The 24,404-nt window shown below is 44.2% G+C and overlaps 1 protein-coding gene across 2 annotated transcripts in view; it reads left to right on the forward strand.

The window, feature by feature from the left end:
* The window catches only part of CCDC146 (coiled-coil domain containing 146), a 235,049-nt gene that overhangs the window by 3,859 nt on the left and 206,786 nt on the right, over positions 1-24,404 (forward strand). The window contains exon 2 of one of the 2 annotated variants that reach the window (XM_073573647.1): positions 17,153-17,350. In XM_073573647.1, coding sequence (XP_073429748.1) covers positions 17,162-17,350 — 189 coding nt within the window. In that variant the 5' untranslated portion in view covers positions 17,153-17,161. Of the gene's footprint in view, positions 1-17,152; positions 17,351-24,404 lie in introns of those variants that run through there. The other variant, XM_073573648.1, reaches the window with a different exon arrangement.

The following is a 24,404-nucleotide window of genomic DNA, read 5'->3' on the forward strand; positions in this document are numbered from 1 at the left end:
ATAGATAGAAAGATTCATAGAGATAGATAGAGATAGATATAAAGATAGATATAGAAAGAAATATACGCACAACCATCTCTAGGGTTTACAGAGAATGGTCCGAAAAAGAAAAAAAATCCAGTGAGCGGCAGTTCTGTGGCCGGAAATGCCTTGTTGATGCCAGAGGTCAGAGGAGAATGGGCAGACTGGTTCGAGCTGATAGAAAGGCAACAGTGACTCAAATTGCCACCCGTTACAACCAAGGTAGGCAGAAGAGCATCTCTGAACGCACAGTGCGTCGAACTTTGAGGCAGATGGGCTACAGCAGCAGAAGACCACACTGGGTACCACTCCTCTCAGCTAAGAACAGGCATCTGATGGCTACTTTCAGCAGGATAATGCGCCATGTCATAAAGCTCGAATCATCTCAGATTGGTTTCTTGAACATGACAATGAGTTTACTGTACTCAAATGGCCTCCTCAGTCACCAGATCTCAATCCAATAGAGCATCTTTGGGATGTGGTGGAACGGGAGATTCGCATCAGGGATGTGCAGCCGACAAATCTGCGCCAACTGTGTGATGCCATCATGTCAATATGGTCCAAAATCTCTGAGGAATGCTTCCAGCACCTTGTTGAATCTCTGCCACGAAGAATTGAGGCAGTTCTGAAGGCAAAAGGGGGTCCAACCCGTTACTAGCATGGTGTACCTAATAAAGTGGCCAGTGAGTGTATATAGAGATAGATAGATATAGAGATAATAGATATAGAGATAGATAGATAGATATAGAGATAGATATAGAGACAGATAGATATAGAAAGATAGATATAGAGATAGATATAGAGATAATAGCTAGATATAGAGATATGTATAGAGATAGATAGATATAGAGTTAGAAAGATAGATAGATATAGAGAGAGATATAGAGATAGATAGAGATAGCTAGATAGATGGATAGATAGATAGAGATAATAGATAGATATAATAGATAGATATAGAGATAGATATAGAGATAGATGGATAGATCAATAGATAGATAAAGAGAGAGAGATAGAGATAGATAGATAATGAGATATAGAGATAGATATAGAGATATAGTGTTAGATAGAAAGATAGATATAGAGATAGATAGATATAGAGATAGATAGATATGGACATAGAGATAACAGATAGATATAGAGATAGATAGATATAGAGATAGATAGATATAGAGATAGATAGATATAGAGATAATATATAGATAGATAGATATAGAGATAATATATAGATAGCTATAGAGAGAGAGATATAGAGATAGATATAGAGAGAAACAGATATAGATATAGAGATAGATATAGAGATAGATAGGTAGATAGATATAGAGATAATAGATAGATATAGAGATAGATAGATATAGATATAAAGATAGATAGAGTTAGAGCGGTAGATAGAGAGAGAGATAGATATAGAGATCGATAAATAGATAGAGAGATAGATATAGATAATAGATAGAGATAGATAAAGATAGATAATAAATATAGAGATAACAGATAGATATAGAGATAGAGTAAGATAGAAAGATATAGAGATAGGTAGATATAGATAATAGAGATAGCTAGATAGATAGACATAATAGATAGATATAGATATAGATAGATAGAGATAGATAGAAAGATAGATATAGAGATAGATGTAGAGATAGAAAGATAGATATAGAGATAGAGATAATAGAGATAAATAGATAGATAGAGAAAGATAGATAGATATAGAGATAGAAAGATAGATAGATATACAGAGAGATAGATATAGAGATAGAGATAAATAGATAGATATAGAGAGAAATAGATATAGAGATAATAGATATATATATAGAGATAGATAGATATAGATAGAGAGAGATAGATACAGAGAAAAGATATAGAGATAAATAGAGAAAGATAGATAGATATATAGATATAGAGATAGAAAGATAGATATAGAGATAGAGCGATAGATATACAGAGAGATAGATATAGAGATAGAGATATATAGATAGATAGCTATAGAGAGAGATATAGAGATAGATATATAGATATATAGATATAAAGATAGATAGAGCGATAGATAGCGAGAGATATAGATATAGAGATAGATAGATACAGAGAAAAGATATAGAGATAGATAACGGATAGATAAATAGATAGATAGGTATAGAGATAGATAGATATAGATATTAGATAGAGATATACACTCACTGGCCACTTTATTAGGTACACCTGTCCAACTGTGTGTTAAGACTTAATTTCTAATCAGCCAATCACATGGCGGCAACTCAGTGCATTTAGGCATGTAGACATGGTCAAGACAATCTCCTGCAGTTCAAACCGAGCATCAGTATGGGGAAGAAAGGTGATTTGAGTGCCTTTGAACGTGGCATGATTGTTGGTGCCAGAAGGGCTGGTCTGAGAATTTCAGAAACTGCTGATCTACTGGGATTTTCACGCACAACCATCTCTAGGGTTTACAGAGAATGGTCCGAAAAAGAAAAAAAATCCAGTGAGCGGCAGTTCTGTGGCCGGAAATGCCATGTTGATGCCAGAGGTCAGAGGAGAATGGGCAGACTGGTTCGAGCTGATAGAAAGGCAACAGTGACTCAAATTGCCACCCGTTACAACCAAGGTAGGCAGAAGAGCATCTCTGAACGCACAGTGCGTCGAACTTTGAGGCAGATGGGCTACAGCAGCAGAAGACCACACTGGGTACCACTCCTCTCAGCTAAGAACAGGAAACTGAGGCTACAATTTGCACAAGCTCATCGAAATTGGACAGTAGAAGATTGGAAAAACGTTGCCTGGTCTGATGAGTCTCGATTTCTGCTGCGACATTCGGATGGTAGGGTCAGAATTTGGCGTAAACAACATGAAAGCATGGATCCATCCAGCCTTGTATCAACGGTTCAGGCTGGTGGTGGTGGTGTTATGGTGTGGGGAATTTTTTCTGGGCACTCTTTGGGCCCCTTGGTACCAATTGAGCATCGTTGCAACGCCAAAGCCTACCTGAGTATTGTTGCTGACCATGTCCATCCCTTTATGACCACAATGTACCCAACATCTGATGGCTACTTTCAGCAGGATAATGCGCCATGTCATAAAGCTCGAATCATCTCAGATTGGTTTCTTGAACATGACAATGAGTTCACTGTACTCAAATGGCCTCCTCAGTCACCAGATCTCAATCCAATAGAGCATCTTTGGGATGTGGTGGAACGGGAGATTCGCATCAGGGATGTGCAGCCGACAAATCTGCGCCAACTGTGTGATGCCATCATGTCAATATGGTCCAAAATCTCTGAGGAATGCTTCCAGCACCTTGTTGAATCTCTGCCACGAAGAATTGAGGCAGTTCTGAAGGCAAAAGGGGGTCCAACCCGTTACTAGCATGGTGTACCTAATAAAGTGGCCAGTGAGTGTATATATAAAGATAGATATAGATGGTAGCTAGATAGATAATATAGAGATAATAGATATAGAGATAGAGTAAGATAGATAGATATAGAGATAGATAGATAGACATAATAGATAGATATAGAGATATATATAGAAAGATATAGAGATAGATAGATATAGAGATAGATGTAGAGATAGAAAGATAGATATAAAGATAGAGCGATAGAGATAGATAATAGATAGAGATAGAAAGATAGATAGATATAAGAGAGATAGAGAGAGATATATAGAGATATAGAGATAGATAGATAGAGAGCGAGAGATATAAAAAAAAAACAAACCACAATACTCACCTCTCCTCCTCGCTCCCACGCTGATCCCGGCTTCAGTGTCAGGAGCTGCCCCCTCTGCCAGACACACAGCGGGTGCGCGATGTAGTGACGTCATCGCGCACTGGCTGTGAGCCAGGAGCAGAGAGGACTGAGGGCGGCGCCGGCCCTGATTTACAGCTTACTGGGCTGGGGGCGGGGCCTCTGGGGGTGGAGACCTGAAATGATATTCACTGCTTCGCAGTGAATATTCATTTCTCTTTAGCAGCGGGGACAGGGGCTCCTGCCTCCTGACACCCGCTGCTGCTCCGCTGGCAGGGGCCCCCATAGCAGCTGCATGGTGTGTGACACACCACTGGCTGGGGGCCCCTGGAGCAGCGGGGGCCCTAGGCAACTGCTGGCCCTGTATGCCAGCAGGTGCCAGGGCCCACCAGATGCCAGGGCCCACCGGAGAATCCACCGGTTCTCCGGTGGGCCAGTCCGACGCTGACGGTGTGCACTACTCCCTTCAGAGGAGAGCACAAACCGGCTCTAAACAGAGTAGAAAGAGAAGTGGGAGACGCCGCTGTACAACTGAGCAACAAGACATGTACATTAGAGTCTGTAGTTTGAGAAATTGCCGCCTCACAGGTCCTCAACTGGCAGCTTCATTAACTAGTACACGCAAAACATCAGTGTCAACGCCTACAGTGAAGAAGCGACTCCGGGATGCTGGCCTTCAGGGCAGAGTGGCAAAGAAAAAGCCATATCTGAGACTGGCTAATAAAAGAAAAAGATTAATATGGGCAAAAGAACACAGACATTGGACAGAGGAAGATTGGTAAAAAGTGTTATGGACAGACGAATCCAAGTTTGAGGTGTTTGGTTCACACAGAAGAACATTTGTGAGATGCAGAACAACTGAAAAGATGCTGGAAGAGTGCCTGACGCCATCTGTCAAACATGTCAAGCATGGTGGAGGTAATGTGATGGTCTGGGGTTGCTTTGGTGCTGGTGAAGTGGGAGATTTGTACAAGGTAAAAGGGATTTTGTATAAGGAAGGCTATCACTCCATTTTGCAACGCCATGCCATTCCCTGTGGATAGCAATTGATTGGAGCCAATTTCATCCTACAACAGGACAATGACCCAAAGCACCTCCAAATTATGCAAGAACTATGTAGGAAAGAAGCAGGCAGCTGGTATTCTATCTGTAATGGAGTGACCAGCGCAGTCACGAGATCTCAACCCCATTGAGCTGTTGTGGGAGCAGCTTGACCGTATGGCACGCAAAAAATGCCCATCAAGCCAAACCAACTTGTGGGAGGGGCTTCTGAGGACATGGGGTGAAATTTCTCCAGATTACCGCAGCAAATTAACTGCAAGAATGCGAAAGGTCTGCAATGCTGTAATTGCTGCAAAGGGAGCATTCTTTGACGAAAGTAAAGTTTGAAGGAGAAATTATTATTTCAAATAAAAATCCTTTTTTCGAACCTTGTCAATGTCTGGACTAGATTTTAAATTAATTTGGCAACTCATTTGAGTAATAAAAGTATGAGTTTTCATGGAAAACACAAAATTGTCTGGGTGACCCCAAACTTTTGAACGGTAGTGTATGTGGGAGAAAACTACTGTATGGGCACATGTCGGGGCTCGGAAGGGAAGTAGTCACATTTTGGAATGCAGACTTTGATGGAATGGTCTGTGGACGTCATGTTCTGTTTGCAGAGCCCCTGATGTGCCCAAACAGTAGAAACCCCCCACAAGTGACCCCATTTTGGAAATTAGACCCCCTAAGGAACTTATCTAGATATGTGGTGAGAACTTTGAAGCCCCAAGTGTTTCACTAATGATTATAATGCCCAGCCATGAACCCATACCGGCTGGTACCCCATATGTGGGAGAAAACTACTGTTTGGGCACACGTCGGGTCTCAGAACGGAAGTAGTGACGTTTTGGAATGCAGACTTTGATGGAATGATCTGCGAGTGTCATGTTCTGTTTGCTGATCCCCTGATGTGCCTAAACAGTAAAAAAAATAAAAGCACAAGTGACCTCATTTTGGAAACTAGACCCCCAAGGAACTTATCTAGATGTGCCTAAACAGTGGCAAGCCCAACAAGTGCCCCCTTTTTCGAAACTAGACCCACAAGGAACTTATCTAGATGTGCCTAAACAGTGGTAATGCCCAACAAGTGTCCCCTTTTTGGAACTAATCTACTGTTTCCTGTTTTGTAAATTTAAGTAAATTGGTAGTGCAAGGAGGTGTGGTATAGTTTGAAGCATTCTTTCATACACAAGCCATGTTTTTGGGGGCAGGTGTCGCATTGATAAATGGTGTCCTTACATATTCCCCTTTTGTAACGCGCTCAGCACCTTTTTTGCGACTTACCTTTTTTTCCAGTTTGCGGGACCTCCCCTGGAAATGCTGACCTTGTATGATACGAGCACCTTCAGTTCCGGAATTACTGGTGCCTTCCTGATTTCCAAAGATTAAAGCCTTAATCACTACCTCCTGGAACTGAAAGTGCGACGTATCAGTGTGGCGTGCACATCGTGACAGCAGGAAAGCGTTGAGCATTGCCATTTGTATGATGTATACGGCCAGCTTCTTGTACCACACCTTGGCCTTTCACAAAGCACTGAACGGCTGGAGGAGTTTATCAGAGAGATCAACGCCCCCCATGTTTTTGTTGTACCCCAGTACACAGGTTGGTGTGCTGACCTGTGCAGAGGTAACTCGTACAGTGCCGAAGGCCCTGCCATCACCGTGTATGGTGGTCAAGAAAAAGACATCCCTCTTGTCCTTGTACTTGACCACCAGCAGGTGATCGCTACATTGGGCTCTGATGTCACCCCTTCTGAGCATCTGCCCAAGTAGCGTTTTTGGGAGGCCTCTCTGATTTTTGCGGGCAGTACCACAGACTGCGGTACCTCACGCAGAGAGGGATTTGAAAAGTGGGATGCTGGTATAAAAGTTATCAGTGTAGAGGTGATAACCTTTATCCAGCAGTGGGTGCAACAAATCCTACGCATTTTTCCCACTCACTTCCAGGACAAGGGGGCATTCAGGAGGTTCAATCCTGATGTCCTTCCGTTTGAAAACTATAAACCTGTGGGTGCACTCTGAGGTACTCTCACACAATTTGTAGAGTTTACTTCTGTACCTGGTCCTCTTGCTGGACAGGTACTGACAGAATCTGAGCTTTCCCTTAAAATGAATTAAGGACTCATCCATGCAGATGTCCTTTGGGCACTTACACTTCAGCAAACTTTTTGTTGAAGTGTTCGATGACCGGCCGAACTTTGAACAGACGGTCAAACTTGGGGTCATCTCGTGGGGGACACTGTGCATTATCAGTATAATGCAGGAATTTGTGGATGGCCTCAAAACGTGTCCGAGCCATGACCATTCTGAACACTGGAGAGTTGTATAAAACATCAACACTCCAATATTGCTGAAGTTCTGGCTTCTTCAGGATGACCCATGTGAAGGACCAGGCCACAAAACTGCATCATTTCAACTGCATCTACAGGAGACCAGTTAGAAAATGATGAACCGGGGTTTTGTGCCAAAAATTGACGAGCATATAAATTAGTTTGGCCCACCATGAAGTTAACAAAATCCTCAGAGAAAAAGACTTTGAAAAAGTCTAGTTCTGTGAGGCCTGTGGTGTCAAACTTGATTCCTGATTCTGACACAAAATCAGGAATCAGTGGCTCGTAATTTTTTGAGGGCGAGGTCCATACAGGGTCCGTAATGGGGTGCGCTGCCTCCTCTTCTTTCCTGGAACGTCTGCCCGGTGGTTCAGCAGGACCTGAGGAGGAGGAAGAGGAATCTGAGTAATAAAGAAATGTGAGATCGTCTCCCTCGCTATCAGTGTCTGAGGCAAGGAAGCATATGCCTCCTCCACTGAATAGCGTTGCTGGGACGAACAGAATTGGCGGGACGACATATTATGGATATGGTGATTGTGTCAGCACTTTATTTTTAACTGTGTGGGGGAGATAGTGCAAACTTTGTGTGAAAAGAAAAAGCTAAAAGAAAAAGCAAATAGGGAGAAAAAAATTTCTGTGAAAAGAAAAGTGTAAAACAGCAGGCACGAACTCTGATGAGTGAACTGTGTCAGTTATTAAAGTTCGGCGGCTGCTGGATGTGCGCATGGAGTGGCAAAGAAGAAATGTGTCTAAAACAGCAGCCACGAGCTCTGATGAGTTTGGCGGCTGCTGGATGTGCACACGGGGGTGGCGCAAGGGAGGGGTGAGAAAAAAATGGAGAACAGCAGGCACAAGCTCTGGTGAGTGAACTGCGTCACTTATCAAAGCTCAGCAGCTGGTAAATGTGCGCACGGAGGTGGCGCAAGGGGGGTGAGAAAGAAAAAGGAAAACTTAAAACAGCAGGCACAAGCTCTGATGAGAGAACTGCGTCACTTATCAAAGTTCGGCAGCTGCTGGATGTGCGCACGGGGGTGGGGCAAAAGGACCGTGATACAGAAAAGTGGAAAACAGCAGGCATGAGCTCTGATGAGTGAACTGCGTCACTTATCAAAGCTCAGCGGCTGCTGGATGTGCGCACAGGGGTGGCGCAAAAGGGTGAGAAACAAATGGAAAACAGCAGGCACAAGCTCGGATGTATGAACTGCGTCACTTATCAAAGCTCAGCGACTGCTGGATGTGCGCATGGGGGTGGCGCAAGGGGGGTGAGAAAGAAAAACAGAAAACAGCAGGCACGAGCTCCGATGAGTGAACTGGGTCACTTATCAAAGCTCAGCGGCTGCTGGATGGGCGCACGGGGGTGGCGCAAAAGTAGGGTAAAAAAAGTGGAAAACAGCGAGCACGAGTGTTGATCAGTGAACTGCGTCATCAATCAACGCTTGGCTGCTGCTAAATGTGCACACGGAGGCGGCGGAAAGGGGGTGGAGTGGGGTAAAAAGAGGAGGAAGGGGGAGAGGGGGAAGAGGGCGATTGGGGTGGATGAAGAGAGATCAGGGATCACAAAACACAGTTGTAGTCTCTCTTCTTTCTTCTGTCTTCTTTCTTCTCTGTTCTTTGTTCTTGAGCAGGGATTGTGGTGTCACAAGCTTCTGTGGCACCACAAGGCCCAGCACAGCAGAAGATTCTGTAGGTGACCGCTCTGTAGGAATCTTCAGCAAGTGTGAGGACCTGCAGTGCGGTCACAGACAGATGACAGACAGGTCAGAGAGCTATCATACTGTTGCTCTGACCTGTCATTGGTGTGATCGATGATAACATTGATCACACCAATCAGAGCTGGCCCTCGTGACCCTATGCCCTGCGATTGGCGCGATCGATGTGATCGGCGATCTCGCCAATCTCCGCCCTTTCCGGCTGTCATGAAAATATAAACCATTTTCCAGGGGTTTGAGTATACTTCCATAACTTTCCATTGTATCTACTGAGACACACGTTGCCCTTCCACCCCATTAGGTTTGTACCGTACACACACAAGCTGCAGCGTCCAACCCCCTCCTCTCCCTGCCAGCACTGTGTCATTCTATCTCACTCTTTCCCCCTCCTTCGGGAATGTGTTTGTGATCAGCTCACTCAGCCTTTGTGCAAGAGCACATGGTGTTGGTAATCTCTTTGTTCCTGCAAACTTGAATATTATAGCACAGATTATTAATATATGCAGGAAACCTATATTTTTGGAATCTACATCCGTTAAGCTATTCACCACAGCGCTTTGCGACTTGCATGCTCACCAGAAACTGAGAATATGGTTCCTGCCTTCCCCTAGCTGGCAGATAATTCTTGTTTGGCATCAATAGAAAGCTAATTTCGTAATAAGAAAAATTATAGTCCTGCCGTCATCCTACGAGCCTCTTAGCCAGAGTTATGGCCCTTATGAGTTTTTAGTAACTTTTGAAAAGGGGAGTGCATTCCCTAGCTCAGCCCACCCTGTGAAGTCATCCAGGGGGGGAAGACCCTTAGTTTTGGGCAAAGGTATAAAGCTCAGAGGCACAGACTAAGGGGGGTCATTTGCCCGGGGTGCCAGCTAGGAGACTGCTGTGCTGATTAACCATTTTCCCTTGGGGAAGACTCTCCTCCCCCTCTCCCACATGGCGTGCCATTGACTGAGAACTGTAAGTTCATCTTTTAATCCTTTTTATGTGTTATTTGCCTGTATATACTGTAATTGTCTCGTTTGTAACATCTTTTTGTATTTTTGTGAACACTGCCTATCTTTTCTGGAGTAAAACTATAAAAATTTACAAGCTTTGTTTTCGTTGCTCTAAACGTACCACCACATCCTCTGGGCTAAATTCACGGAGGTTTTACATGTGTATTTCCTGCCTGACTTGAGGGTAAAGGGGGCGCCAAAGAGATGCAAGTTAAAAAAAAGGAACTGAAGGTGGGATCATAAAATAGAATCCCTGACACCGGTCATGCCTGGCGTTGCCAGGCACCAGCCTTGCATCGGTGCTCGATCCTAGGCTGGGACATCATTGTTTCAGCCAATCTGAAACAGTGATAAACTCTGTGATTGGCTGTTCAGAATTGAAATGCCAATCACAGCGATCGTGGGTGCGGGAGGGCGGAGACACCCCCGAGTATGATGGCACCATCTTCCCTGAGGTAAGATTGCGCCGGAATTTTAATGCGATCACCGCGGCTGTCGCATTAAAGATATGACGTAATATTCTGTCCATGTTCAAATTGTGCCAGGGCACATGGACGGAATATTACATCTAATGTCAGAAAGGGGTTAATCATGTGTTTCAATAAAATTATTTACTTTTTATATAAAATTTGATTGGAGGACTATTTCTTTGTATAGGTTTTTTCTGTTGTCATGGTCCTCCGTGCTTACTTTGCAGGGCACTTTTGTGTTCATGATCAGTGTAGAGACCTGCTTTTGTCTTGGCTGCAGTGATAGCCAAAGATTGGTCTGGAAACTGGATGGGAAACGCCATGAAGAGGCAGGCCTTCCTGCATGAACATCTCATCTGTCCTACTCCTGTTATTATGGTGCGGGGCGGTATAATATATGATATCACACTAACCGCTCAGCAAAACAGTGTTCATAAAACAAGTGGTACTGTAATTTCTCCAAAGTTTCCCTGGAGCTGTTTTCCAAGGCAAAGCCCGTATGTTACTCGTACTACTATGTGCAGCCTGTGTGGCCTAAATGCGGTATAAGGTCCTGCAGGATTTTCAGACTTGTCTCCTATTAAGCACATTTGGGACATCATTAGTCAGCAATTATAATGGAAGCTGCCAGCAGTGGATCTTCATGATCTGTGTGCCTGAGTGCATTCAGCGTCAGGGCTGGCGTCAGCACCCGGCGTACCCGGGCAAGTGCTGGGGCCCTGGCGAGACGGGGGCCCACTCGGCATCTGAACAATTTTTTTTTTCAATCTATAAGTCCGGGATCGGTCCCCTGCCCTCCGCAAAACATCATACTCACCACTATCTTTTTTCCTGTGAGAGCGCGCGGTCCACATGTTACCGCTCATTAAGGTCATGAATATGGACGCCACTCCACTCCCATAGGCGTGGCGCCCATATTAATGACTTTAATGAGCGGTACCACGTGACCGCGCGCTCTCACAGGAAAAAGTTAACAGCACCTGGACTCAGGTGAGCAGTGTTGAGAATGAGCACCAGCGGGGCCGGGGGGAGAATGAGCCCAGCCCCCAGGCGAGATGAGAGTGAGCCAGGGGGAAATGAGAGTGAGTTGGGGGGGGAAATGAGCCCAGCGGGGGAGATGAGAGCGCGGGGGGGGAATGAGCCCAGCGGGGATGAGAATGAGCGGGGGGGGGAATGAGCCTAGCGGGGATGAGAATGAGCCCAGCGGGGGAGATGAGCCCATTATTCTCTATGGGGCATTATATGGCATTATATGGCATTATATGGGGCCCATTCTATTAGGCGTGAGGTTTCTGCATCTGCTCTGCAGGAATCCAGACTCTTACATTCTGCGGTCTCTTGCTGTTTATCTACTGCAGAGGAGATTGCCTTGCAGCAAATCTCTCCAGGGGCTAAGTCCCTCTGTCCTCCTACTGAGCAAGCTCATGAGACGATTTCCCATTGGAGATTGGGAGTCATGTGCTCAGGTCCTTCTCCAGATCTCATTGGTCCATCTCGGAGATCTGGAAGCTTCCGAAAGGTCCCGGCTGCTATAAAAAGCGCACATGGCCGTTCCGCCATGCACTAGTATAGTCTCTAGTTGCTACTGTGTGAATTATTATTATTATTATTATTTATTGTTATAGCGCCATTTATTCCATGGCGCTTTACATGTGAGGGGGGTATACATAAAAACAAGTACAATAATCTTAAACAATACAAGTCATAACTGGTACAGGAGGAGAGAGGACCCTGCCCGCGAGGGCTCACAATCTTCAAGGGATGGGTGATAATACAGTAGGCGAGGGTAGAGCTGGTCGTGCAGCGGTTTGGTCGATCGGTGGTTACTGCAGGATATAGGCTTGTCGGAAGAGGTGGGTCTTCAGGCTCTTTTTGAAGGTTTCGATGGTAGGTGAGAGTCTGATATGTTGTGGTAGAGAGTTCCAGAGTAGGGGTGATGCGCGAGAGAAATCTTGTATGCGATTGTGGGAAGAGGAGATAAGAGGGGAGTAGAGAAGGAGATCTTGTGAGGATCGGAGGTTGCGTGCAGGAAAGTACCGGGAGACGAGGTCACAGATGTATGGAGGAGACAAGTTGTGGATGGCTTTGTATGTCATGGTTAGGGTTTTGTAATGGAGTCTCTGGGCAATTGGGAGCCAGTGAAGGGATTGACAGAGGGGAGAAGCTGGGGAATAGCGGGGGGACAGGTGGATTAGTCGGGCAGCAGAGTTTAGAATAGATTGGAGGGGTGCGAGAGTGTTTGAGGGGAGGCCGCAGAGCATGAGGTTGCAGTAGTCAAGGCGAGAGATGATGAGGGCATGGACTAGGGTTTTTGCAGATTCTTGGGTGAGGAATGAACGGATGCGTGAAATATTTTTGAGTTGAAGTCGGCAGGAAGTGGAAAGGGTTTGGATATGTGGTTTGAAGGAGAGATCAGCATCAAGGATTACTCCGAGGCAGCGAGCTTGTGGGACTGGGGAGAGTGGGCAGTCATTTACTGTAATTGATAGGTTCGTAGGGGGGGTCACGTGAGATTGGGGAAAGATGATGAATTCTGTTTTGTCCATGTTGAGTTTCAGATATCTAGTGGAGAAGAAGGATGAAATAGTGGACAGACATTGAGGGATTCTGGTTAGTAGGGAGGTGATATCTGGTCCAGAGATGTAGATCTGTGTGTCATCAGCATAAAGATGATACTGAAAGCCATGAGATTCTATGAGCTGTCCCAGGCCAAAGGTGTAAATAGAGAACAGCAGGGGCCCTAGGACTGAACCTTGTGGGACTCCGACAGATAGGGGGCGAGGTGAGGAGGTGGTGTGTGAGTGGGAGACGCTGAATGTCCGGTCTGTTAGGTATGATGAGATCCAGGAGAGGGCCAAGTCTGTGATGCCGAGGGATGAGAGGGTCTGTAATAATAGGGAATGGTCCACTGTGTCAAAGGCAGCCGACAGGTCCAGGAGGAGGAGGACAGAGTAGTGTCGCTTGCTCTTGGCAGTTAAGAGGTCATTGGTGACCTTAGTAAGGGCAGTTTCAGTGGAGTGGTGTGACCGGAAGCCAGATTGTAAGCGGTCGAAGAGGGAGCAAGAAGAGAGATGGGAGGACAGTTCAAGGTAGACGTGTTGTTCCAGTAGCTTGGAGGCGTATGGGAGAAGTGATATAGGGCGATAGCTAGATACAGAGGATGGGTCAAGAGAGGGCTTTTTGAGGATAGGTGTGATGGAGGCATGTTTAAAGCTTGAGGGGAAAACACCAGTTGTTAGTGATAGGTTGAAGAGATGGGTTAGGGTTGGGATGAAGACTGTGGTGAGGTTTGGGATGAAGTGGGATGGGATCGGGTCGAGTGCACAGGTGGTGAGATGTGATCTTGAGAGTAGAGTGGAGAGTCGATCTTCTGTAATGGTGGAGAAGTTGGTTTTGAAGGTGGAGGGCTGGGAAGTCGGGAGGAAGGGCTCTGGGGGTTGTTGACCAAAACTGTCCCTGATGTTATCAATTTTCTGCTTGAAAAATGAGGCAAAGTCTTCAGCTGAGATGAGTGGGGAGGGAGGAGGTGCTGGGGGGCGGAGGAGAGAATTGAAGGTGTTGAATAACTGTTTAGGGTTGTGAGACAGGGAGGATATGAGAGATGAGAAGTAGGTTTGTTTAGCTGTGGCGAGTGTGGTCTTGAAAGTAGTGAGGGACTGTTTGAATGTGATGAAATGCTCGTTGGAGTGGGATCTTTTCCATCTGCGCTCAGCAGCCCTGGAAGCTCGCCTCAGCTCTTTGGTCAGGCTGGTGTGCCAGGGCTGTCTGTTGATTTTGCGAGTTTTGGTATGTGTAAGTGGGGCAGCGGATTCCAAAGCTACAGCTATTGTGGTGTTATATAGAGCGGCAGCGTCATCCGCATTGTGTAAGGAACTTATATCTGTAAGAGGGAGGAGGGATTCGGAGAATGAGTGTAGGTCAAGGTGTTTAAGATTCCTGCGAGGGTGTGAAAGTTTGTGGGGTGGGGATTGTAGACATGGAGTGAAGAGGGAAGAGAATGTGAGCAGGTTGTGGTCAGAGTGAGGAAGAGGTGAGTTAGAGAGGTTAGATAGGGAGCAGAGGCGGGTGAAGATGAGGTCCAGTGTGTGGCCATCTTTGTGGGTGGCTGTAGAAGACCATTGAGTGAGGCCGAAGGAGGAAGTGAGAGATAGAAGTTTAGTGGCAGCTGAGAGGGAAGTGTCAATGGGGATGTTGAAGTCGCCCATGATGATAGTAGGGATGTCCGCGGAAAGGAAATGAAGTAACCAGGTGGTGAAGTGGTCAAAGAAGGTGGTGGCTGGCCCTGGGGGGCGGTAGATGACAGCCAGTTGGAGGTTGGAGGGGGAGTAGATGCGCACAGAGTGCACCTCAAAGGAAGGGAGGGTAACAGAGGGTGGCAGTGGGATTGGGGTGAAGGAGCAGGTATCTGACAGGAGAAAACCAACTCCTCCACCATGTTTGCTGCTGGGGCGGGGGGTGTGAGAAAGGTGGAAGCCGCCATACGAAAGTGCAGCAGGGGAGGCTGTGTCAGAAGGGGTGAGCCAGGTTTCGGTGATGGCGAGGAAGGAGAGTTTGGTAGTAACAAAAAGATCATGGATGTAGGAAAGCTTGTTGCAGACAGAGCAAGCGTTCCACAGAGCTCCTGTTAGTGGGACTGGGGAAGCGGGGGCTGGGTGAATGGGTATAAGGTTGGAGAGGTTACGGAAGGTTGTGATAGAGCGTGGATGGGAGGTGTGAATGAGGATGGATGTATGATTCTGGTGAAAGACTCATTTGAAACCCCTTCCCTCAGATATTACGTATGTGGACAGGGACTAAGCTTAGAGTCAGCGCCAGTGCGCCACTACTACATCATCCACAGTTGCTAGCGTCCGACATTGCGCCTGCGTACTAGCTTTGTCGTCTAGCTGCAGTGTCCTACACCGCGCTGCAGTTGCAGCCCTCCTTGGTGTCCACAGGTGCGACGTCGCACACACCGTAGGTCTAGACGGATGCAGTTCCGCTGTCTTTGGCTCTGCTCCTGTGACCAGATACCATGTGTGCATTTACTCTGAGTACTGTGACTCCAACAGGCTCAGCCTTATTGTATTTGTCTTTGTTGGCACCTCTGTGACTTAACAGAGATTGCTCTGCGCACCTGGGTGACGTTTAACCCACGGGCGCATTTCTGCCATATTGCTTGCCTGCCACCACTTAGCAGCAGTCATACCATCTACTGCACGGTGGACCCCGAGCGGCGAACGCACTTTATTATTATTTTTATTTAATGTGTTCCGCTGTTCCTAACAAATTCTATATATAGGGAGCATTATATGGGGCCCATTATCCTGTTTGGAGCATTATATGGGAACCAATATCCTGTTTGGAGAATTATATGGGGCCCATTATCCTGTTTGGAGCATTATATGGGGCCTATTAACCTGTATGGAGCATTATATGGGGCCTATTATCCAGTATGGAGCCCGTTATTCTGTATGGATCATTCTATTGGGCCCGTTATTCTGTATGGATCATTATATTGGGCCCGTTATTCTGTATGGAGCATTGTGTGGGGCCCATTATTCTGTATAGAGCATTGTGTGGGGCCCATTATTCTGTATAGAGCATTATATGATGTCCATTATTATGTAAGGAGCATTATCTGAGGACCCTTTTTCTGTATGAAGCAATATATGAGGCCCATTATTTTGTATGAAGCAATATATGGGGCTCATTATACTGTATGAAGCAAGATATGGGGCTCATTAATGTATATTGTTTGGAGCAATATATGGGGCTAATTATTTTGTGTGAAGCAATATTTGGGGCTCATTATTCTTTATGGAGCATTATATGACGCTCATTATTCTGTATGATGCAATATTTGGGGCTCATTATATTGTACGGAGCATTATATGAGGGCCATTATTCTGTATGAAGCAATATTTGGGGCTCATTATTCTGTATGGAGCATTATATGAGGCTCATTATTCTGTATGAAGCAATATGTGGTGCCCAATAAACTGTATGGAAGACTATGTGATGCCAAGAATACTGTATGGAGTTCTATACTGTCCAGTCTTAAATGAAAACTTTTGAATCCCCACTAGGGCATGCACTGTGCTCTGCGAGGATTTGCTGGTTTCTGAGCTATTGTAGAATTTACAATAGATATCACTCATGTAATGTAAGAAGTAAGTCATATCTTTGGCCTTGTACTATACCTATATTTCTTTGCCATATCTGTGCATCATGAATTGTGGTACGTGTTAAAGGGGCCCACTGAGACACTTTCGCCCGGGGCCCACAAAAACCTGGAGCCGGCCTTGTTCAGCGTGACAGATCATATGACCATTAATAATCTCACTGATAGCATGCCCAGGTGTGTAAGTGGCTGTTTTTCTGCGCACGGCTCTCATACTCAATACTCAATAAATTGAGATGTTTCAAAAATGTTGATTTCATTTTTTGATTTGCAAATCATTAACATGTCTAACAATGCTATGATTTCCATAATTCCGTGACTTTTTCTTCTGGGTGTTGTAATTTTACTGTTGAAGATATATATATACAGTATATATATATATATATATGGAAAAAAAGGAAAAAAAATAGGCAGCACTCAAATTAAATGTGAAAACAGTGGATACTTTACTGATCCTCAGGTGGCAATGTTTAAACGGTGACCTGTCTTTTTCAAGCTTTTTCCTTTTGTTAATTTGGCTGTTTGGACACTGCTGAATAGGTTTTGCACCTACTATATTATTTTGGTAGTGCTGCCCTTTTTTCTTTATATATATATATATATATATATATATATATATATATATATATATATACTGTATATATATAATTGTAAAGTTGTATTCATCATCTATCCTGTATGTGTAGTGTTTGAAGATGAGCAGCCCTGGAGAAGAAAAGATGAGCAGCCTTGGAGAAGGAAGTTGTGAAATAAGCGACTCTTCAGCTGAGGAAGAGGAAGAAGATGTTCAGGAGAAGCCACTGCGTGCATTACCTCCTATTAATGCTAAGGAGGAAAGCCCAAAGGATGTATCTGCAAGTCCTGCCTTCCAGTGTCTGGATGAGGTAAGGAAAATACATCTAATACAGCCCAGGGCCAGGGTGTAGATAATGTATAATGGTCATACGACGAATGGTGAGACATGGACCCCCAGAAGAAAATTGCTGAGATGCTTGGACCACAGTGGTATGGTTGGGGTCTATAAAGTTATGTGTTCACCATTGTTCTAAAAGCACAGGTATATGATCATTATTGGTGTAAGATAATATACCGTATATACTCATGTATAAGCCAATCCGTGTATAAGCCGACCCCCCTAAATTTGCCACAAAAAACTGGGAAAACTTATTGACTCGCGTATAAGCCTAGGGTGGAAAATGCAGCAGCTACTGGTAAATTTCAAAAATAAAAATAGATACCAATATAAGTAAAATTAATTGAGACATCAGTAGGTTAAATGTTTTTGAACATCCATATTGAACCAGGAGCTCCATATAATGCTCCACACAGTCCAAGATGGCCCCATATGATGCTCCATACAAAATACACCCCATATAATGCTGCACAAAGGTTATTAATGCCCCATATGCTGCCCCATAAAGGTTATGGCCCCATAAAATATTCCATAGATTATGTTCCCATAAAATGCTCCATAGATTACGCCCCCATAAAATGCTCCATAGATTATGGCCTATATGCTGCCCCATAAGATGCTCCATAGATTATGCCCCCATAAAATGCTCCATAGTTTATGCCCCCATATGCTGCTCCATAGATTATGCCCCCATATGCTGCTCCATAGATTACGCCCCCATATGCTGCTCCATAATTATTCCCCCATATGCTGCTCCATAGATTATGCCCCCATATGCTGCTCCATAATTATGCCCCCATATGCTGCTCCATTGTTTATGCCCCCATATGCTGCTCCATAGTTTTTGCCCCCATATGCTGCTCCATAGTTTATGCCCCCATATGCTGCTCCATAGATTATGCCCCCATATGTTGCTCAATTATGATTGGGTCACCGAGGAGGAAAGCAAGACCAAGCTAAGCCACAGAACACCAGAGAGGTTGGTAACCAAGCGGACAGCAGACCCCCGATCCCATCCACACAAATAGCAGCAGCCGCGGAGCGCACCCACGATGATCCCAGATGCCTCGACACAGCCGGAGAACCAAATAAGCCCAAAGCAAGAAAAGGGAAATCTAAACTGCTCCAGAGCATACCCCAAAGGAATAGACAGCCCACAAACATATATTGTCGGTGAGACAAGATGAAAACACAAACGCAGGTAGGAAAATAGACTGAGCAAAGGATGGGGCCCACACTAACTAGACAGGACAGGAAAGGAAAGACTCTGTCTGCAATCACGCAAAAAAACCCTGCAAAAATGCCCAACATATCTGATAGAAAAAACACTGAAGTCACTAGACTTCGTCCACTATATCAGCACTCTGATATATTCTGAAAGCAGAGCCAAAAAGAGGCCAATCTAATAAGGGACAAAACAAACTGGCACAAGCAGTAACATAAGGATGGAAATTCAGCACAGCTCCAGCCAGAGCTGGCTGACCACACAAAACTGAAATAGACAAAACCAGATCAAATGTGAACAATAGCAAAAGATCACTTAGCTGAGCATGCAGGGACTGAGCTGGAAGCTAAGACCTCAGGAGGCAGGAAAAAATCACCAGCAGGGATAGAGGGAGTCGGCTGTCTTAAATCCAGTCAGAAACTCCAGATCATCAGCACATGACTAAGTGTGCATATCGCATATGTGCTTGGGGGGAAAGGGGGCGCCAAACTGAATTCTTGCCCCAGGTGCCAGAAAACATAGATACACCTCTGCATTTACCACAGCAAGTCTTCCAGGTCCTGAAGCAGCAAAACACTACCACCACCACCATATTTTACTGTTGGTATGATGTTCTTTTTCTGAAATGCTGTGTTACTTCTATGCCAAATGTAATGGGACATACACCTTCCAAAAAGTTAAACTTTTTGTCTCGTCAGTCCACAGAATATTCTCCCAAAACTGAGACGAGTCTTTATGTTCTTATTGGTCAGCAGTGGTTTTCATCTTGGAACTCTGTCATGCAGGTCATTTTTGCCCAGTCTCTTTCTTGTGGTGGAGTCATGAATACTTACCTTAACTGAGGCAAGTGAGGCCTGCAGGTTTTTCGATGTTGTTTTGGGGTCTTTTATGACCTCTTGGATGAATTGTCCCTGCGCTCTTGGGATAATTTTGGTTATTCTGCCACCCAAAGGAAGGTTCACCACTGCTCCATGTTTTTACTATTTGTGGATAATGTCTCTCACTGGTTCACTGGAGTCCCAAAGCTTTAGAAATGTCTTTATAACCTTTTTCCGAATGATAGATCTCAATTACTTTGTGTCTCATTTGTTCCAGAATTTCTTTGGATCGCGGGATGATGTCTAGCTTTTCGTCTACTTCACTTTGTCAGGCAGGTCCTATTTTAGCGATTTCTCGATTGAGAACAGGTGTGGCAGCAATCAGACCTATGTGTGGCTAGGGAATTTGAACTCAGCTTTCCAAAGATTTAATAAACCACAGTGAATTTATGTTTTAAGGGGAGGGGGGGAATCACTTTTTCACACAGGGCCCTGTAGGTTTGAATTTAGTTTTCCCTTAATAATAAAGACCTTCATCTAAAAGCTGCATTTTGTGTTTACTTGTGTTATCTTTGTCTAATATAGACATTTTTTTGGTGATCTGAAATATTTAAGTGTGACAAACATGCAAAACAATAGGAAATCAGGAAGGGGGTGAACACTTTTTCATGCCACTGTATACATGAATAAACAAAATTAAAATTCAAGTAACATGGAATGATTATGGACAATCACGTATTCAGGCCTGTCTAAGCCCGTTCCCTTCAAGCGTTATGAACTCTGGGTCTTACTGCTAGTTGTTCCCAGGACCTGTCTGATATTGACCACTCTGTCTCTCAATCACATCTACTCCAGATCTCGCTACATATAATTTTACACAGCTTTAGAAAATAGAACATTTCATAGCAGTGCTGCTTTAAAAATCTTAATATATACTTGCTATAAAATGCTAAAACACCTGCATAATTGTTCAGAAAGCTCCCCTTATTTATACTGATGAAACCAGCACTTGAGCACACTATAGTCTTCAGTATATGACAGAAAAGTGCTTAGCATTGTGGTGAAGCGTATACTCTCATGTAAATTTCTTTCTGTCCACTTGGTGGCAGTAACAGGTAAACTTAGCATTAAAGGGAACCTGTCACCGTTTTTTAGTGTTTGAATAAATGCCACCATCTTTATCAATGCCTGTGGTGAATTCCACAAAGTTGTATATTATTTCCTGACTCCCTCTGTATACCACAAAAGTATTTCTTGAATCGCAGGCGCACTTTATTCTGCCCTAGTGCAGCCATGAACACTTATGTTTTATGTTCTGCAGGGCAGAGCCAAGTGCGCCAGCACAAGCCGGTGATGCTCTTGCTTATGCGCACGATTTCGTTGGGCTATGTGGATGACGCAGGACGCGTCATCCACATCAGTCTACGTCGGAGGATGGCGATTAGCAGAAGAGAGGAGGAACATATGTCGCAGCAATGACACCCATCGGACCAGACCATACGAATTTACATACAGTATTTTGTGGTATACTGGGGGAGTCAGGAGATAATATACAAGTTTGTGGAATGCAGCACAGGCGTTGATAAGTATGGTGGCATTTGTTTAGAAACTAAAAAAAACTGCGGACAGGTTCTCTTTAACAGATATTTTGCATATTGTACTTTGTTTATCTTAATGTTTCCAGAACTTAAAGAAGCCCTCCTCCTCCTCGCATCAACGTTTTTATCCTCTTAATATATTGCAACCATCATATTATATAGCACTGTGTACTTACAATTGCTCATTTTACTTTACTACCCAGCTAATTCTTCTCTTTTTTTTCTGCTTTATGTAGAAACAGGAAGTCTCTTGTCCCTGCATTTATCATTCCCATCTTCAGATCAAGACCAGCTTCTCTGATCCCCCCCTACTAGGGACTTTTACAGTGACTCATGACTCATGCAGGGTAAAATTGACTTCTTGTCTCTACATAAATCTAAGAAGGATTCAGCTAGTCAGGTTTTGATCACATGATGTCTCAGACCTAATGGAAAAGAGAAGAATTAGCTGGGTAGGAAGGCAAAATGAGCAACTGTAAGTACACAGTGCTATATAATGTATGATGATTGCAATTTATTAAAGAGGATAAAAATGTTGATTGCAGCGCTTCTTTAGCCTGCTAGCGGTGGGGAGGTTTGTATGTGAAATCATTTCATGACTGCAGAATAAAACTAAGAATAACGCTTTACATAAAATAATACCATGCAGTTTTAATATCTTTCCATTTTGCTCACACTAGTATCATAGATCCCATTAATAAAAGAGCCATTATGCTGTTTATTCCTTTCGCAACAGAACCTGGCAGATCCCATTGCCTTATTATGGGTCATTTAGGTCAAATGGCAATCGAAAAACCTGACAGACAATAGAGCAGAGCCACAGCTATAGGAGTGGTTGTTAAAGACCCACATAATATACTTGATGTATAAAGAGTTGGTTTGAATCGGTCATGTTATTAATTTGTTGCCATTTGATAGTAGGCCTGAGAACCACCTTCCAGTTCCCGCAATCCGCAGCTCTTTTTGTGATTAGCCGGCCTGGCATGACATCATAGTTGCAGTTTGGCTCACTTTTAACACTGTGTAATTGGAACTCTATATTGGAATGTTCATAAACGTATAATCATTTTATATGGATATTAAATCAGATTCTATTACAAAATCCACGTAAAAAACTCGCTTCAAATCCTTTTAAATAAGGTTCCTATTAACTTGGAAGGGATACTGTTCATGCATCACGTTTTTTCCAACATGGTTTTAAAATATACTCGGACCAGGGTAGCCTACTTGACTTTTTATTTTTACTGGACAGCGTATTAAAAAAATCACAGACGGGCGATATTTTTTATGGACACATTGGAAAACCATAACAAATCATTACGATGATTAAGAGCCCATAATTGTGACATGAAGATATCAGCTGCACTCACTGTTATATGATGATAATTACAGTCAAAATCATTTAAAAAAAAAATCACAAATGCCATTTTTCACAGACAGGGCAAAAAAGTGCCCTATTTTTACAGACAGTCCTGGAATTTCTGAACAGTTGGCAACCCTGATTCGGACAGAATAGTGAAGTCTACAGCCAGGGCCAGGGCACTAGGGAGATGACGCCGATAGCGTTCTTTCTTCGCCCGATGAACCCTCAGCACCCAACCAAAGGAATCGGTCAGAAACTAAAGTAAAAGGAGCCCTAACGCACCCTTTCCCCCTCTCATGAGTCTGGTGATAATCTCTGATGTCCACTTCCACTAGAATTGTTACTTTTTTCACCAAATACACTAATACCATCAAATGTGAAAAAAAGTGATGTACTTTAGGGATGAGGCTCAACAGAGAGTGGATTTTCAAAGTTAAGGTCCCGTTACATTTAGCCATGCACCAGTGATCCCGACCACGATATGACCTGGTCAGGATCGCTGGTGCATCGCTAAATGGTCGCTAGTGAGCTGCCACACAGGCAGATCTCACCAGCGATGCAGCAGCGGTCAGCGGTCGCTACTCACCTGTCAGACGCAGCAATGATGACGGCTTCCGCCCGCGTCCATGGCTCGCTCGTTGGCGCCAGCAGGAAGTCGGCGATGAGAAATGGACCAGGACGATCTCGCGTGATCACCGATATCCAGCGGGGGGGGGGCGGTCAGAGGTGAGTGTCACATGTCGCTAGCAATGTCGCTGCTGCGTCACAAAATCGGTGACACTTTAGCGATATCGCTATGTGTAAAAGGCCCTTTAGATATACAGTAGAACCATTCATTGTTTGGGAGCCATTTACACAATATCAGGGACAAATAGTGATATTCATCACTGATATCCTTTATTTTTTTGTGTCAAACACAAAGGCTACTTTCACACTTGCGTTTTTTTGCGCTGCGCACCGTGCGCAGTGCAAACGCACATAAAAAATGCATCATGCGTTTGTGTGCTTTTTTTGTGTTTTTGCGCATGTTTTTTTTTAAAAATGCATGCTTTTTTTGCGCTGACGTGCGCATTACCATGCGCACATCAGCGCACCCATAGACTGTAATGGGTTATTGGGTGAATTTTGTGCGCATTGCGTGCGCATTCGTTTTTTTGAGACAAGTCGGGCGCACAAAAACTGCAACAGGATGCATTTTGTGCGCCTGGGCGCACACTACAAAAAAACACATGCACATACAAACGCGTACAAACATGTGTATGCGCACCCATGTAAAGTATACATAGCAAGTCTTCCAGGTCCTGAAGCAGCAAAACAGCCACAGACCATCACACTACCACCACCATATTTTACTGTTGGTATGATGTTCCTTTTCTGAAATGCTGCATTATGTCTACACCAGATGTAATGGGACATACACCTTCCATAAGTTCAACTTTTTGTCTCGTCAGTCCACAGAGTATTCTCCCAAAAGTCTTGGCGATCATCAAGATTTTTTTTGGCAAAACTGAGACGAGCTGTTATGTTCTTATTGCTCAGCAGTAGGTTTCGTCTTGCAACTCTGCCATGTAGGCCATTTTTGGCCAGTCTCTTTCTTATGGTAGAGTCATGAACACTGACCTTAACTGAAACAAGTGAGGCCTGCAGTTCTTTGCATGTTTTGTGGGGTCTTTTGTGACTTCTTGGATGAGTTGTCGTTGCGTTCGTGGGGTAATTGTGGTCAACAGGCCACTCCTGGGAAGGTACACCACTGTTCCCTGTTTTTGCCAATTGTGGATAATGGATGTCACTGTGGTTTGCTGGAGTCCCAAAGCTTTAGAAATGGCTTTATAACCTTTTCCAAACTGATCTCAATTACCTTGTTTCTCATTTGTTCCAGAATGTCTTTGGATCGCTGCATGATGTGTATCTTTTGAGGATTTTTTGGTCTACTTCACTTTGTCAGGCAGGTCCTAATTAAGTGATTTCTTGATTGAGAACAGGTATGGCAGTAATCAGGCCTAGGTGTGGCTAGGGAATTT

The sequence above is a fragment of the Dendrobates tinctorius genome, unplaced genomic scaffold, assembly GCF_039654945.1.
Source record: "Dendrobates tinctorius isolate UK_male_01 unplaced genomic scaffold, ASM3965494v1 ptg000035l, whole genome shotgun sequence".
In the NCBI taxonomy this organism is placed as follows: Eukaryota; Metazoa; Chordata; class Amphibia; order Anura; family Dendrobatidae; genus Dendrobates; species Dendrobates tinctorius.